Raw genomic sequence first — 18,075 nt, 5'->3', positions numbered from 1 at the left:
AATATCATTTGTAATTCTAAAATTACTTACTCCCTTTACAATACTTTCTTGTCGTTGAATTCTAGGGCTTCTTGGGATTGCAAACATAAAAGCTAAAGATACTCTGATGAAATGCAGGCTTTTAAGAAATTTTCGATTACATGTCTCTGCCACGCATTTAATTAAGTAATCTCCTGCTCCAACGTTAATGGATTAGGGTAGATTTTATATGAACTTCTTATCTTAAATACTCCCCCTCCTCCTCTATTTACCAACTATTGCCCCTACTTCTCAGTCATCGCTCCAAACCCTGAATCATTCCCAGCTCGCAAATATATTTTATTTCCATCTAGAAGGCCTTCCAAGAAAAGTCATCCTTTTAGGACACAATTTTTCTAGGTAGAGAATATTGTTCTATTTCTAAAAGTTGCAGTTAAGGTAAATAACATACATGTTATTCATGAAAAGTGCCCTATCCCTCCAGATCCTTAAAAGATAACCAAACCATGGGTAAGAAAATCTTTTAGGAGTTCCCGTTGTGGTGCAGCGGAAACAAATCCGACTAGGAACCATGAGGTTTCGGGTTCGATCCCTGGCTTTGCTCAGTGGGTTAAGGATCTGGCATTGCCGTGAGCTGTGGTGTGGGTCAAAGACGCAGCTCGGTCCAGTGTTGCTGTGGCTGTGGTTGTAGGCTGGAGGCTACAGCTCCAATTAGATCCCCAGCCTGGGAACCTCCATATGCCGTGGGTGCAGCCCTAAAAAGACAAAAGACAAAAAAAGAAAGAAAGAAAGAAGAAAGAAAGAAAGAAAGAAAGAAAGAAAGAAAGAAAGAAAGAAAGAAAGAAAGAAAGAAAGAAAGAAAGAAAGAAAGAAAATGTTTTAATAAATATAGAGCGACTTTGCTCACTGCCAGCAGATGGGCAATGGCTCTCGCATGTGTAAAAAGGGCCAGTGAAAATATGCCTGAATGACAAAAACTTTCATGCTGTTAGGAATGCAGGTGGGGGACAGGCAGAGACTCTAGTGAAAACGACACTAAAAGAGGCAACAGTTTTAAATTTTCTCTTCCGCCCTTTTGCTTAACTTGGCTTTCATTTCTAATTTCATCTATTGCTGTCATGATCCATCTCTTCTCATGTCACTCACTCATGTGTTCAAAAATGTTACTGGGGGTCTAATTCTGTGCCAGGCACTGAGGCCATAAAGATAAATAAGAAACATTCCCTACCCTCAAAGACTTTACAGTCCAGTGGGAACGTCAGGCATGACAACAGCCATCTTCACTTTTGTGTGATATGTTCTGACAGGAACAAATACAGGGTATTATAGAAGCACAAGGAAGAGAAGATGATACTGTAAAAAGCTCTGGAGAGAAGAAAGTAAGGCCTCTTTATGGAAGTACGAATAGCTCAGTGAGACTGGGGGATAGATGGCAGGGGGTAGGAAGACCACCTGTGGTTAGAGTTTGGTCTTCATCCTGAGGACAATGGGGAGTAATCGAAATTGAAAGCAGAGAAGCATCATGATCAAATATATATTTTGAAAAAGATGACACTGACCGCAATGAGGTTTTTTGTTTGTTTGTTTGTTTGTTTGTTTTTTGTCTTTTTGCTATTTCTTGGGCCGCTCCTGCGGCATATGGAGCTTCCCAGGCTAGGGGTCTAGTCAGAGCTGTAGCCGCCAGCCTACGCCAGAGCCACAGCAACGCAGGATCCGAGCCGCATCTGCGACCCACACCACAGCTCATGGCAACGCCAGATCCTCAACCCACTGAGCAAGGCCGGGGGTCGAACCCACAATCTCATGGTTCCTAGTCGGATCCGTTAACCACTGCTCCACGACAGGAACTCCCTGCAATGAGTTAAATGGTTTCAAGAGGACCTAGAGGCAGGGAATTCTGGTCATCAAACTGAGTCACTGCAAAAGTGAAGTGAGGTAGTGGCAAGGAGTTGTAGGAAAGTGGATAGAATAACAGATAACAAGGAGATCAGTGGATATGTCTGAATGAAGATCACCACAGGTAAGGGGATGAAGGAGCGGGAAGAGATGAAGATGGCTTATCCACCTGGGTGGGAGGTGTACCATTCTCTGAGCTTCCTTAGGGAACATAAGAATCATAGATTTGGTGCAGAGAGGCCCTTAAATATTATCCTGTTTTTGGATGCTCCAAAGTCCATCTTTAAGATATGTCTAGGGCTTTGTTTTGGAAAATCAGGGAGAAGGCATAAAGGACATTAACAATAAAGTTCACTGGCTGCAATCTCTGTGGCAGAACCAACACAACATAAGCAGCTCCCGTCACCATCAGACTCAAGGCTATGATCTAGATGGGCAAGCCTTGGCCTAGTGATCAAGAAATGTAGGCTAGGCTAAGTGATCTTTTCATTAAGAGATATTCCAATTCTGGCATCATGTTTTTCCTATTTCTCTCCAGCACATCCTCAATCATTCTATATTTCTGCCTATTTTAATGCATAATTTGGATTGGGAGTCTATTTTCAGTTCCTTTTAGGACTCTGAATACAGCTGGCTTGCAAATGAATGTTAAGGAACAATGGCCTTTTTCCATACCCAAGGGCAATCATATCCAAATCTCTGTTTCATATCACTTAAATCATGACATGGCTTCCCGATTTCCCCTATTATAATTTATTTTTCTTAATCATTTTTTTCAGGAACAACATCACTAAAAGGCTTTTCAAAATGCAAATAAATTATGTTCAGCAAATCACTGTTTTCTATTATTTATCTTAAAAAGAAGTAACTTGAGCAGGTTAACAGGCATGATTTTTCCTTTCATGAGCTTGTGTACTTTATGTTAGTTGGGTACTTAAATCTCCTTTCACTTATTTTATGAGTTATGTGAATATTCCAATCTTTAAAAATATACAAATCTTGGAACACACATATTTTATACATTTTTGTGGTAGCAGATATTTTAAAAGGGGATATGAAGGGTGGGAAAGGAAAAAGGAATTAGCTGGAGTTTTATGTTAGAAATTAAAATGGTAATTAACCATGCAGAGTCAAAGTGTAGTAATCAAATAATTATATCTGCAGGATATTCTCTTCAATGAAATAGTAAGTTCTTAGTTTCTGTGTTCCGTGGCACATCAAAGATTTTTTAAATTTATTTATTTATTTATTTTGTCTTTTTCTAGGGCCGCACCTGCGGCATATGGAGGTTCCCAGGCTAGGGGTCTAATCAGAGCTGTAGCCACCAGCCTAAGCCAGTGCCACAGCAACGCGGGATCCGAGCCTTGTCTGTGACCTACACCACAGCTCACGGCAGCGCCAGATCCTTAACCCACTGAGCGAGGCCAGGGATCGAAGCTGCAACCTCAAGGTTCCTAGTTGGATTTGTTAACTACTGAGCCACGACAGGAACTCCACAAAGATTTTTTTTTTTTAATTAAAGAGAAGAAACCCCAGCATTAGGAGGATTAGAACCTTGCCAAATATAAACAATGCAAACACTTTCCCAAAAAAATCTAGATGGTGAATCTATTTAAAAGTATGCTTAGCTACACACCCTGATTTCTTACCTGTGCCTCTCTGAATACGTATGGTCCTAATTCCTTCCTGTGTTCTATAATCTTCTGGGCTTGCTCTACTGGAATGTCAATCTGTAAGGCTGGCGGGATACTGGAGTTAATAAAGCAGTTGATAATAGTCATGATCTTCTTGTGGATGATGGACTCATCACAGTGTGAATGGCACAAGTCCTAAGCAAGGAGGAAAGACAGAACACTTTACAGAACGTGCCAGGATGTCTTTCAGTTAATACGTGTATTTTAACCTCAGGTCAAAAGGGTCCTGGGACATGTCAAGACGATCTCAAAATTTATACTTTGAAAAAAAAAAAAAAAAAAGAGTTCCCATTGTGGCGCAGCAGAAACGAATCCAACTAGGAACCATGAGGTTGTGGGTTCGATCCCTGGCCTCGCTCAGTGGGTTCAGGATCCAGCCTTGCTGTGAGCTGTGGTGTAGGCCGCAGATGCAGCTCAGATCCCACGTTGCTGTGGCCGGTGGCTACAGTTCCAATTAGACCCCTAGCCTGGGAACCTCCATATGCTGCAGGTGTGGCCCTAAAAAGACAAAAGACAAAAAAAAAACTTATAGTTTTTATTTCTCTTAGGTTTGAAGAAACTAAGACTTTGATGCATATGCCATAAATAAAAACAGGTTTCATTTAATCCTGATTGTTTCTTCTCCTGACAAAGGAGCAGCTTTAGTGTCTATTTTGACTCATTTAACAGTTTTGGATTAAGTGCCTGCTATATGCCAGGCATTGAGCTGAACTCTTTAAAGGCTCAAAATCTACTGGATGAGATGCATGAAAACATGTTATTCTAATTTGAGATCGTTAATAAGTGCTACAATAAAGGTATACCTAGGGTCCTAGAAGAGCACTGAGAATAGGCACCTAAACTCAACTTACAGGTGAATGCAAAAGCTTTCCCACTGTAACTGCTTCCACACCAAAGTGATTTAGGCTCACAAAGGCTAGCAACAACAGTGGGGATGCTTGTGGTGACAAATGTATTAATATGTCTGCATAACAGATGTATTAACTCTTAATATCTATATTTTTCATGTAACCTATTACATTATCATCCTTCTAGCTAGAGAACTTAAAAATCGTAATTGCACATTAAAAAGACCCAGTTCTATGTGACAAACAGAGGGCCATCATTTTTTTTTAAAGAGGTAGCTTAGCATGAATTACAGTATTTCTCTGTCAAAGACGTTGCTCTCTAAATCACTAGAAAGCAAACAAATTTGGAAATTTGTAATTCTAGGCCAGAAATAGGCCAACACTGATTAAGTGCTCATTATATGACGGGCATTGTAATAACTGTCTTATGGACACTCTTAAAGACAAATTCTAGTGCTTGACATATATATTTAAGTTACAAGTTTAGTATAAGTTGTAAGTAAAAATCTCAATATAAAAGTTACACTGAGACAAGAGCATTTTTACTTAATTTTGTATTCCCTCAGAAAATACCTATTTATACCACATGTGTTTGGTATGTTACCAAAAATTATTTTTCCATTACTAGTGAAATTATATATAATTATTTGGTGAGCCTGGCTTCTTATTATGGAACATAGGGCTTGTGAAAGAAAAACAAAGGTGTGAAATGATGCAGTTTTAATTTTGAGAAGTATAAGTATAGCATTTAGACAAAATCAGAATAGATTTTTTTTTTTTTTTCAAATGGTCTGCCCTACTATACCACTGAGTTAATTTTACCTATCCTTATGGTCTCAACTGAAGTCCACAGTATTAAGTAAAGGCACACAACTTTTAAGTAAAGTTGACCTTGAATAACATGGGGGTTGGGGTGGCCACCCTCCCACATAACTGAGAATCTGCATATAACTTCAGTTGGCTGTATCTGTGGTGCCACATCCCTGTATTCAGGCAAAAGTGCCTTGTGTGGTACTATAGCCTGAATTTATTGAAAAAAACTAAAACTGGATCTGTGCAGTTCAAGCCCTTGTTGCTCAAGGGTCAACTGCTCTGCCCTCTGGTAAACTCTCTGTGACTCTCTCGATCTGGGAGAGATGTCCACCTCAAGTACATCCGCTGCTCCCAGTGCTTTTTCCACCACTTCAGTAACCACACCCTAAAAATCACCTTGCCTATCACTTGTCTGTTCCTCCCTAACACTGTAAGCCCTAAGAGGAAAGGCTCTTTTGTATCCTCAGGATTTAGGCTGGCCCTTGATAGGTGCTCAGTATTTGTTGGATGTATATATCCTTCAAGTCTTTTGAAGGATACACACACACACAAACAATTTTAGATTAAATCATACTGTTTTCTAGCAGCTAGGTTTTAAAAAATTACTAAATTTCTTTTCCAATCATTAATTGTTCTCCTACAGCATAGTTTTGAATGGCTGTATGCTACTGCATACATGTATTGTAATTAAGTAACCAATGTCCTATTGTTGAACGTTAGAGTTCTTCCCTATTTTTCAGAACAGTGTTTGATTAAGATCACTCTAGCCATCTCTTTGCATGTTACTGCAATCACTACTAGAAGGGAGCATAGCTTAATGGTTAAGGGCACAAGCTTTAGCAATAGAATGCCTTGGTTCAAGTTCCAGCGCTAGACTTAATCAGCTCTATGATGTCAGGAGTTTCTTAACTTTTCTGTGCCTTAGCTTCTTTATCTGTAAAATGGTGAGAGTTATCAGCTTTGACCTAGGATTCTTAAAAAGGATAAATTAGTTATAACATGAAAAGCATTAAGATAGTATCTGGAAGAGAGTAAACACTTAAAATGAGTAAGTCGGAGTTCCCTTCGTGGCTCAGCAGTCAACACACCCGACTAGGAACCAAGAGGATGCGGGTTCGATCGCTGGCCTCACTCAGGGGTTTAAGGATCCAGCACGGCTGTGAGCTGTGGTGTAGGTCGCAGGTGTGGCTCGGATCCAGTGCTGCTGTGGCTGCAGTATAGGCCGGCAGCTGTACCTTGGATCAGACCCCTAGCCTGGCAACTTCCATATGCTGCGGGGGTGGCCCTAAAAAGCAATAAATAAATAAATAAATAAATAAATAAATAAATAAATAAATAAAAATAAAACAAAATGAGTAAGCCATATGAAAGTAAGCTCAGTAAGACTTTGTTAAGTGGAATACTTTCCTGTGACAAGCTTCCTTAACGCCCAATTCAAGTATCATCACTTGGGCTGAGACCTCCCTGACCTATCAGCCCTTCTCCCCCAAATCATCTCTTTGGTGCCAAAAGTATACCTAGTTAGAACATGGATCATAATCAGCATGATTTCATGTTGTTGTCACAGATGCCTCCCTCCTTGAGGGAGTGCAATGCATTGTATTCATTTTTTTTTTTTATTTCTACAGTCTAGCATAATGACTGGCATATTAGAGATTTAATAAATGCTTATTGAACAAATTCACTCCCATAGTGCATTTTTTTTTATGGTTACCAGGTATTATACGTCCTCTGTCCTATACCACAGAAAATATATTTAGATGAAGACCAAGGGCAGCCTCGAAGGAGAAACAGTCAAAAAGTTAAGGGTTGACTCTGTATGAGTCTATGTTTATTTATTTTTATTTATTTTTATTTTTTAAATTTTTTTTGGTCTTTTTTGTCTTTTTAGGGCCACACCTGCAGCATATGGAGGTTCCCAGACTAGGAGTCCAATCGGGGCTACAGCTGCCGGCCTACACCAGAGCCATAGCAACGCCAGATCTGAGCCGCGTCTGTGACCTACACCACAGCTCACAGCAAGGCTGGATCCTGAACCCACTGAGCAAGGCCAGGGATCGAACCCACAACCTCGTGGTTCCTAGTTGGAGTCTTTTTCGCTGCGCCATGATGGGAACTCCAGTCTACATTTTTTTTAAATGCTTATTTTGCACAGTTTGTATCATCACCTCTTGTCCCAGCAAGATTGGGCTTATTCGTATTCATTTTACCTTAAAGACCGTTCCTGCCCACTCAATAATAACTGTCTGTTCTAGAAGACAGACTCCACCTCCTTTTTAGTTTTCAAAAAAAATTTAATATTACTTATCTTGTGACAGATTTTGAATAAAAAACTTATCTCAAAATACCTTTTTTTCCCCCCTGAGGAAATTCCTGTGTTGAGAAAATTACAAAAACTGTTGATAACAGAAAAGAGTGGAAAACTGTTTCATTGTTTCCATGTCTTGGCTATTGTGAATAGAGCTGCAATGAACATGTGGGTGCGTGTGTCCTTTTCAAGGAAAGTTTTGTCCGGATATATGCCCAAGAGTGGGGTTGCTGGGTCATGTGGTAGGTCTATGCATAGATTTCCAAAGTACCTCCATACTGTTCTCCATAGTGGTTGTACCAGCTTACATTCCCACCAACAGTGCAGGAGGGTTCCCTTTTCTCCACACCCCGTCCAGCATTTGTTATTTGTGGACTTATTAATGATGGTCATTCTGACTGCTATGTGGCACTGGGAACTATGTCTGGTCACTTATGATGGAGCATGACAATGTGAAAGAAAAGAATGTATACATGTATGTGTAACTGGGTCACCATGCCGTACAGTAGAAAATTGCCAGAACACTAAACCAGCTATAATGGAAAAAAATAAAAATCATTATATAAAAAATTTTTTTAAAAAGAAAACTGTTTCGTGGTATGCTGGGGGAAGTTTGGAAATAAGATTGCACTGAGCAAATACTAACTATATAGAATCTACATGCTGTAGAGTATTAGAACCACATAATACATATTTGAGTATAAGCCAATTGAAGGTATTATCCCCTTAAATTAATTCCCTACTTTTATAATGGGTTTAAATAGGCTGCTTGCAAGGGAATGACTAAACCTGGGAGCATTTAAACTGGATGCCTACTCTTCGGCATTCCTAGAATACATTCCTGTATTCAAGTCTAGATTATATAACCTAGAAAGTCCTTTCTTCCTCTTCAATGCATAGATTCCACATAATTCCATCAAACAATTAAACCTGAAAATAAACTGCTTTTGTACCTAACAACATATTCTTTCGCTTATTTATTTTGTTAAGAATTTGGCCATGCTAACGTTCCTACCCACCTCTATAGGCAACCAGTCTTAGTTCTTTCTTGTTTAATTGTTTTTTCATTTTATACAATGAGATACATATATTCTTGTTTCCCCTTCTTTTTACATGAAAGGTAGTGTACAATAAGTAATCTTCTGGACTTCACTTTTGTCACTTAGTCATGTATGCTCTAAAAATCACTGTATGTCAGTTGATACGTTGTTCTCATTGCAGTCTTTTGGGTGGATAATAGACTATAGTTTATTCAACCATTCCCCTTTGTACGGACATATAGGTTGTTTTGTTTCCAATTTTTGCAATTACAAACAATGCTGCAATAAATATGCTTGTCCTAATGTAAAAAAAAAAAAAAGAAAAGAAAAGAATTTGGCCATGCTAATAGAAAAGCCTCTCTCATCTCTGTTGATTTATTTACCTGTAATCCACTGTCTTTGACTACTGTTGCTGCAAATATGTTTAGGAGGAATTCTTGTAAAGACCTCTTAGTTAAAGTACTGAATATGAATATCTTCAGGAAAAATGTAATACATTTACAGATAAGTGATACACAAAAATATAGCTCAAACTTATCAGAAAGGTTCTCATTAGATCATAATATATGTGAATACCGGAGTTCTCATCATGGCTCAGCGGTTAGCGAACCCTGTTAGCATCCATGAGAATGTGGGTTCAACCCCTGGCCTCACTCAGTGGGTTAAGGATCTGGCATTGCTGTGAGCTGTGGTGTAGGTCGCAGATGCGGCTTGAATCCAGCATTGCTGTGGCTCTGGTGTAGGTCAGTGGCTACACCTCCGATTGGGCCCCTCGCCTGGGAACCTCCTTATGCTGCAGGTGTGGCCCTAAAAAGACAAAAAGACCAAAAAAAAAAAAAAAAAAGAAAAAAATATATACACCCACACATATATATACCTTGTACTATCATTTCAGGGCTCACTCTTACTCTTCATTGCATAATAGTAAATGTATCTAACATAGAACGATATTTACATATTGTTATGAAGACATCAAAATTGGGATGTCTTATACAAATCTTGTCCCTAAACTTAGGAATCTGTTATGTTAATGTCTTCCCTCCTCAAAAAGAGGTGGTTTTCTCCAGCTTCTAATACAATACCTTATATTTTTGTACTTCTTGCCAAAAGAGCACGCCGTTTTCCAATAAATCTCCTTTTAGAGCCACAAACTGCTGAAATTGCCTTGCAGTAACTGGATTCAATAGTGCTTTGCGGAAAGCAACGATTTCACAAGAAGAAGAGATCCATTTACTCTCCACAGGCTGTCCAAATAAGAGAATGCAGAAAATTAGCTGTGCTCTGAAAATTAATAATAAAGTAATTTATTAGGCTAAAAATGGCCAACTTTTATTTCTTTCATTTTTGGCTGTTGAAATTTAAGGCATGGATAAATAGAATTTGGCAACTTTCCCTTTTGTCTCCTTTATATGTTTAATAGCATCGTATTTTTAAGAGGTAGAGAGAAAAAGAAATGATTGAATGACTTAGAGCATATGACTACATTTAGAATCATTAACAGATTGGGACTATGATGAAAAACTACATTTAGGGGTATAGGATGAGTTCTGTGCTTAAACAGAACAAAGTAACCATAATGCTATGATTATGTATTATTATATAATTATTTTATAATATATATATTGTTATATATTAATATATAATTCTCATGCCTTTCAAAAAGTAAAAGCAGTTGAAAATTTAAGGCATTTTTTTTTCAAAAACTAAAAATTAATCCTATTAATTTAAATAGGAAATTTACTGTGGCGCTTCACTGTAATTCTATCCTAGAAAGAATATGTTTTCAGATGATATATCTTTATACTATTTTAATAATAAATTGCTATCAATAATAAAAAAATGAAATACTTACTAATACATATTTTTAATAATAAACTTCTAACTCAGGATTGATTCTACATTAAAAAATGCCAGAAGGACCCATGGTGTTTCACTAATGCTTAAAGGTATTACTTATTTTATATCTTCACAACTTTGAAGTGTATGATGTCTACTTTTTTCACTTTGATCATTTTATTTTTTTTAATTATTTTTTTTTATGGCCACACCCATGGCATACGGAAGTTTCCTGGCCAGGGACTGAATTCAAGTCACAGATGCGATCCACCCCACAGCTTCAGCAATGCTGGATCCTTAACCTCTGTGCCTGGCCAGGGAACTTTGACCATTTTAGATCACATAAAATCCCCCTTTGGCATCTCAGATTAAAAAAATCATACTAGATTTTATTTTCTGAATAGTTTTTTTTCACTTGATAAATTTACTCAAGTTCCCCAAATCTGAGTTTAGCCTACAACTATACTAGAAAACGTTATTTTAGAAACAAAGTTTTAGATGAACTTAGGAATTATAATAACAAGCAATGATAAATAGCTGTTACACAGGATACATAACCATTACTGACAATGCATATGATAAGTTTCTTGAAACAAATCATATGTGACTATCAGTATAAGTGTTTAAGAGAGTTATGGACAAAAAAAATCTATAGGAACACAAAGGAAGGAGTAACTAATTCTGCCTGGAGGAATAACAGCTTTTCAGCAAAGGGCCTGGAGGATGACATGAGTTGGAAACTGAAGAGTGAAGTGAACTCCAAGCCGTGTAGATGAATAGTGGTGCCTTTACCACAGATAAAGTGAAGAGATATCTCTTGCTATTTTAGTGAAGCACATGTGGTGTTCTATGCACAAAAAGTTAAGACCCTCACCATATGGTCCATATTAAAATTACAGCCCTATAAATAGCAACAACTATGTATTAGACTGGGATGTTTATTTAAAACCCACTCAACAAATAATGTTTTAAGACCTCCTCCTGAAGATACTAAAACTGAGTAATTTAACTAAAACCTGTAATTTAACTAAACAGAAAATAACATAATACATAATAGTCAATAATATGAAATATAAGCCCATTCTATTAAGTATTTTTAAACATATAGAGTAAAGGACAGGTATAAGAACAGTTTATTTCTTTTCAACAGGAAAATACAGAAAAAGAGCATCCTGACAGATACATAAACTCCTCTAATAGTCTAATAAATTTTTAGTTTAGTTAGTAGGGGGTCAGCTGGGTCTAGTTTGACATGTTATCAAGAACTGTAGAAGGATGAATACACACAAATTTGCAGGTTCAAAAAGAAGCCTGTGTTTATCATGCCCGTTAAGATGCAAAACAGGCAGTTTCTAGAAAGGTATCACATGGTTGTGGTTTAAATAATCACCACAATGACAGATACTAAATTCTTTTAAAGTTAAAATGTAATCCTAAATAAAGAGGATAATGTAAGATCATTTCGGTTGCTCATTCTGCTGCATACTTCTCATACTTTTTGTATAATCCACTCCCAATAATAAATAAACTACCATATGCTGGAAGGAACAGCTTGTCTCAATAAATCCATCACAAGCAAAATAAATAAAATATATATTTAAAGTCCAATTGCACACTTCCAGGGCTGCGCAGGTCAAGGAACTCTAAGAATCATACTTTCCCCTGGATCCCATCAGCCAATGAAGAACAGTGGCAGTGCCTGCTGGTGGCTTAGAAAGCAGTATCTACAATGAGTGTCTTTGTATAAGAAGAGGAAGAAAAACAATATTTTGACAGAGTGGAACTTCTAAGAGGAAGAGTATAACTATTACTACTTGCCTTCCAGACCCCGATTTTCCTTTCATGCTTCTGCAGTAAAAGCTCTTCAGCTATGTCTCTCATCTGTACCTAGAAGCAAAACCAATGATTTTATCCCTGTTATTCAGGATGGCTACAGTGTAAAAATCACTTACTAATTTTTAAAATATTTTTAATATAATTTTTTACAAAAATTTTATTATAGTTGATTTACAATGTTCTGCCAATTTCTGCTACACAGCAAAGTGACCCAGTTATACATTTATATACATTCTTTTTTTCATATTATCCTCCATTATGTTCATAAGTTATTAGATAAAGTTCCCTGTGCTACACAGCAGGATCTCATTGCTTATCCATTCTAAATGCAGTAGTTTGCATCTACTAACCCCAAACTCCCAGTCCATCCCACTCCCTCCCCCTCCCCCTTGGCAATCACAAGACTGTTCTCCAAGTCCATGGGTTTGTTTCTTTTCCGTAGATAAGTTCATTTGTGCCATATAGTAGATGCCAGATATCAGTGATACCATATGGTATTTGTCTTTCTCTTTCTGACTTACTTCACTTAGTATGAGAGTCTCTAGTTCTATCCATATTGCAGCAAATGGCATTATTTTGTTCTTTTTTATGGCTGAGCAGTATTACTAATTTAATAGCTTTTAAAAAATCAGGTAACAGTCGGCATGGATAAGAGAAAAAGGATATATGGATAAAGAAGAAAAAGGATAAGACAGACATGGAAACCCTGTCCAGGTCCCTGGACAAATCACTCAAATTCTCTGAGCAGTTTCCTCATCTGCAAAATGGAGATAATAAAACCTGAGTGCACTGAGCCAAAGGGAGATAAGAGTTTCACTTTGGGTCACATGGAAAGTGAATTTGGAAAGATAATTAGGACTTCCCAGATTGTTGTGCTATTTTCTAACCACAACTAATTATTTTATTTTATTTTATTTTATTTTATTTTATTTTATTTTATTTTTGTCTTCCTAGGGTTGCACCTGTGGCATACAGAAGTTCTCAGGCTAGGAGTCAAATCAGAGCTGTAGCTGCCAGCCTACACCACATCCACAGCAACACAGGATCCAAGCTGTGTCTGCAAACTACATCACAGCTCAGGGCAACACTGGATCCTAAACCCACTGAGCAAGGGCAGGGATCGAACCCACATCCTCACAGATCCTAGTCAGGTTTGTTACTGCTGAGCCACAGCAGGAACTCTGAGCCACAACTAATTTTAAAGGAGTACAAAAGTTACTCAACACAAGGAGGAAATATAATAGATATTTGTTGAGGTTATTGCCTGTTCACAATATGTTTCACTTCTTGGGAACCATTCCTGCCAAATCTGTAATTGTGACTCTACCTCCCTGTCCACAGCCAACAGATTCAGGAGCTGACCTAGAGAGACAGCGACTAGAATCACTGTGGCTAAGTCTTTTGGTAGCATGGCCTGGAGAAAAGATCTGAGGATTCTTCCTGCTCTGTGCCCAGCACCGTCCTGGCCCCTGGCCACTCCAAGCTTGGGTGTCAACTCTTCCCATAAGTGTATGAGATGCCCTAGCATCATTTTACAACAAATTCTTGATCTCCCTTCCCTTTGTCTTTGTCTTAAGGTTGCCAATTAGTTTATAGTGTTGGCCACCCAAAGAACGACAGTCAGGAAGTGGCTGTAAGTTACAAAAGAATTATTGTGGTAAACACAGTGAGAAAACATGGTAAATAATATTAGTAAGCCAAATATCCTTTTACTTGGCTTTGGATACAGGATTCGAGCTAGACTGAAGAAAGGAAATGAGGAAAATGTCTCAAAGCTTATTTCCAGGAACTTTTTCCCTAAAACAAGTCAGATCTCCTCCCCCACATGGTAAATTCTGCCCCCAGCAGCACTGTGTTTTCCATAACTTAAGGTTCAGAAGACTAAGGATATTTTCAGATAACTAAGACTCAAAACATCTGATAAATTAAACATGGAGGGCAGCTGTTGTAGATTCTTCCTGATCAATACTAATAGCATTTGCTTTGAATACCAAAGTCCAAAATTACACGCCCCTTGTGTTCTTTTGGTAAAGATCACACTTGCCAGCTTTTCGATACATTAATGACATTTTAAGTGATCAAAGCAATACATGCTTCTTATAAAACAGAAATAAGACAAAACAACAACAAGAGCTCTGCTTTCCAAATAAAAATCCTTCTCACTACCCAAATCCATCCCCAGGAGGCAGATTCATTTTTTATCTTTGTTTATAAACATAAATATAGATAGATAAATAGAAAAAAAGAGAAATGCATAAAAAAATAGAGCTGTAAGTATGTATAATGGGCTTATCTTCTATATACTGTTCTGTACCCTGCCTGTTTCACTCAATAAATAATGTCTTTCATTATCAGTATATGTAGAAATCTCATTTTTATGATCTCATTTTATATGGAAATCTGCATAGTTTTCCACAGGATGGAATGATCATACTTCGTTTAACTATTCCCCTTTGTACACCCTTGCCCATTTATGTGAGAACTCAGCAATAATCACATAAAAAATAACAACTATATTAATAGACAATATTTGAGTGCTTCGCTGTATGCCAGGGACCATGCTAAGAAACATCATTTACTTTAGAGACTATAAATCATTTCATTTCCCCACCATAACAATCTTATGAAGTAATTACTCTCACTAATCCCATTTTTTTCAGAGGAGGAAACTACGGTTATAAAACTTAATGTTGTGCAATTAATATGTGGCAGTATTGAGATTAAAACTTGGGAAGTCTGCACAGACATAGAGAACAGATTTGTGGTTGCCAAGGGTAGTGGGGAAGGGAGTGGGATGGACGGGGAATTTGGGGTTAGTAGATGCAAACTAATACATTTAGAATGGTTAAGCAATGAGGTCCTGCTGTATAGCACAGGGAACTACATCCAATCTCTTGGGATAGACCACGATGGAAGAGAATATAAGAAAAGGAATGTGTGTATATATATATATATGACTACGTCACTTTACCATACAGCAGAAATTGGCATAACACTGTAAATCAACTATAATTTAAAAGAAAGAAAGAGAGTGAGAGAGAAAGAAGAAAGAAAGAGAGAGAAAAGGAATCTGAGCCTGGTCTCCCAGGAAGCTTAAAGAAGCTGGAGGCAAGAATTCCTGAGAACAGAGGCTCAGGAAACAACATTGGCCTTCCTGGTTCCTACCAAGAAGCCCAAGTATTGATTTCAACTGCTGACATTAAAATTCAAGCTTAGTTTAAAACAACAACAACAAAGACAACAACTGACTCCATGCACTTAACCACTATGCCATACAGTGGCTGGGTCAACAGGTATGCACATTTGATGTTTTGAGAGGTGCTATCAATTGCTATCCCAAGATTATACTAATTTATATACCTTTATCTTTTGACGGGCTGCAAAATGTTCACTTGCAAGAAACAATGGCAACCACACATTTTCTAGCCTATTTAGGACATGCTTCTGAATTTCAATGAGAACGGCTGCATCAAGCTGCTCATGGAGAATCTTTCCCCAGCCACCACTTAAATTCATTATCTAAGAAAATAAAAATGAAACAGACACTGAAAACTTCCATTTAGATAAAGAAACACTAATAGTCATGAATTTTTATGCTTTCATCCCCAAACCATTTGCTGAGCACCTGATAGGTGCCATAATTTTCATTTTCTGTAAAATTATCTCCTCACTTTACTATTTAAAGACAGATAAATCCCTTAGCTTCAAACAGAGAATTGTGGTTTATGTGATTATTGTTTTAGATGTATGATTTTGCTTATGATATAATTCCGAGAACATAGGATTTTTTATCCTGTGTGACAACTGCAATGCCATTTTTTTCTCCATGGCTTCAGTTTCTTTAAATGAAAAAGGAGGGGAGATTAGTCTATTAGTTTGATAAATTCTCTTCTGGGTCTAATATTCTTTTTTTTGTTGTTGTTCTTTTGTCTTTTTAGGGCCACACTCGCAGCATGGAGGTTCCCAGGCTAGGGGTCCAGTCGGAGCTGTAGCCGCCAGACTATACCACACCCACAGCAACGCGGGATCCCAGCTGCATCTGCGACCTACACTACAGTGGGATCCTTAACCCATTGAGCAAGGCCAGAGATCGAACCCGCGTCCTCATGGATCCTAGTTGGGTTCGTTAACCACTGAGCCATGATGGGAAATTCACGGGTCTAATATTCAATGAATCTGTGATTCTACTCAAATGGGCTTGTTTGAAGAAATCATTTTCTTTTTGTATCTGAGAAAAATAAGGCATTAATTAGTTAAGACATAACTCTGGAGTTCCTGTCATGGCTCAGTGGTTAATGAATCTGGCTAGGAACCATGAGGTTGTGGGTTTGATCCCTGGCCTCACTCAGTGGGTCGAGGATCCAGCGTTGCCGTGAGCTGTACTATAGGTTACAGAGGCGGCTCAGGTCTCACGCTGCTGTGGCTGGTGGTGTAGGCCAGTGGCTACAGTTCTGATTAGACCCCTAGCCTGGGAACCTCCACATGCCTTGGGTGTGGCCCTAGAAAAGACAAAAAAAAAAAAAAGACATAACTCTGACTTGGGTATTACAAATACATATATTACCAATAAACAATGCATTGGAGATGGTGGAATGACAGTGGTGTCAGCACCGTAGGCCTGTTCCAACAACTTCAAAGAAGAAGACAGAGGCAGCAGGAAGTAGAGGAAGGCCAGGTTGTATAGACAAGAGTCTCCGACTTGCACAGGTAACCCTTTTATAAAACATAATTTCTTTGTGGCCCAAATCTTCATTCTGCATAATCACTGGCTTCAACAACATTCATAGCCATGTCCCACTATAAATCATCCTGTTTTTACCTATTTCTGTGTACATACCACTCCAACTTAGTGAGTTATATGTACACAAAAGAAAATTGGACTCCTCATTGAAAAAATTACTTCTTAGCTCTGCTTTGATTAACAGATTGATCAAATCCTAGCAATAATGTGGTTATAAAGAGAGAAATCTTTTAGCCAACTTTTAATAATATTAATCAAATATTAAAAATAAAATTGTTTTTATATAAAAATAAGAAGGAAATAGAATAAGAGAAAAGACTAATGAAACTGCAAGTTGGCCACACAACTAAAACAAGAAATAACATGATCTATATCAAACATAATGTGATACAGATATCTTTAAATATAAAATAGGTATATAAAAATAAAAGTAGGAGTTCCGATTGTGTCTCAGCAGTGATGAACCCAACTGGAATCCATGAGGATGCAGGTTTGATCCCTGGACTTGCTCGGTGGGTTAAGGATCTGGCATTGCCGTGAGCTATGGTGTAGGTTGCAGACTCAGCTTGGATCCAGCGTTGCTGTGGCTGTGGTGTTGGCCAGCAGCTGCAGCTCCAATTCAACCTCTACCCTGGGAACTTTCATATGCACGGGTGCAGCCCTAAAAAGCAAAATAAATAAATAAAATAAATAAAAGACAAAGAAGAAAGGTCATTTGGAAAACTCCTCTGTAGTAAGCTCAACCATGTGCTCTGAAAGCAATGGGTGATATTTTCAGTTGAATTTAAAATTTTTAGCATGTTTTACTGTGGAGGGTTCAAACAGTAGCATCAGATACCATGAAACCTCACGCAATGTAGCACAAGCCAAATAGAAAACAAATGCTTTCCTTGTGTTTATTTCATACTTGTGCTTATTGAGATACTCCCAGCCGCTTTTGCTAATACATCCCAGATTTGTATCTCAGGGAAGTAATAGCAAGGCATTTTTGTTAGGGTTGCTTAATTCCAGAATTTCTTCTCCTTCTTACTCCTAAGAACTTCTGCTCATTCCCCCTCCCCCCCCAAAAAAATCTATGGTTTTA

General features: G+C 37.9%; 1 protein-coding gene across 2 annotated transcripts in view; it reads right to left on the bottom strand.

Annotated features, from left to right (window-relative positions):
• Positions 1–18,075, bottom strand: part of RGS22 (regulator of G protein signaling 22) — a 154,301-nt gene that overhangs the window by 17,039 nt on the left and 119,187 nt on the right. For both annotated transcript variants that reach the window (XM_047783528.1, XM_047783530.1), the window contains exons 19-22: positions 15,611–15,769; positions 12,233–12,301; positions 9,661–9,822; positions 3,525–3,704 (exon numbers count right to left, since the gene is read on the bottom strand). In XM_047783528.1, the coding sequence (XP_047639484.1) occupies positions 3,525–3,704; positions 9,661–9,822; positions 12,233–12,301; positions 15,611–15,769 (570 nt within the window). The remainder of the gene's footprint in view (positions 1–3,524; positions 3,705–9,660; positions 9,823–12,232; positions 12,302–15,610; positions 15,770–18,075) is intronic.

The sequence above is a fragment of the Phacochoerus africanus genome, chromosome 6, assembly GCF_016906955.1.
Source record: "Phacochoerus africanus isolate WHEZ1 chromosome 6, ROS_Pafr_v1, whole genome shotgun sequence".
NCBI lineage: Eukaryota > Metazoa > Chordata > Mammalia > Artiodactyla > Suidae > Phacochoerus > Phacochoerus africanus.
This window is presented reverse-complemented; position numbering and strand designations above follow the sequence as displayed.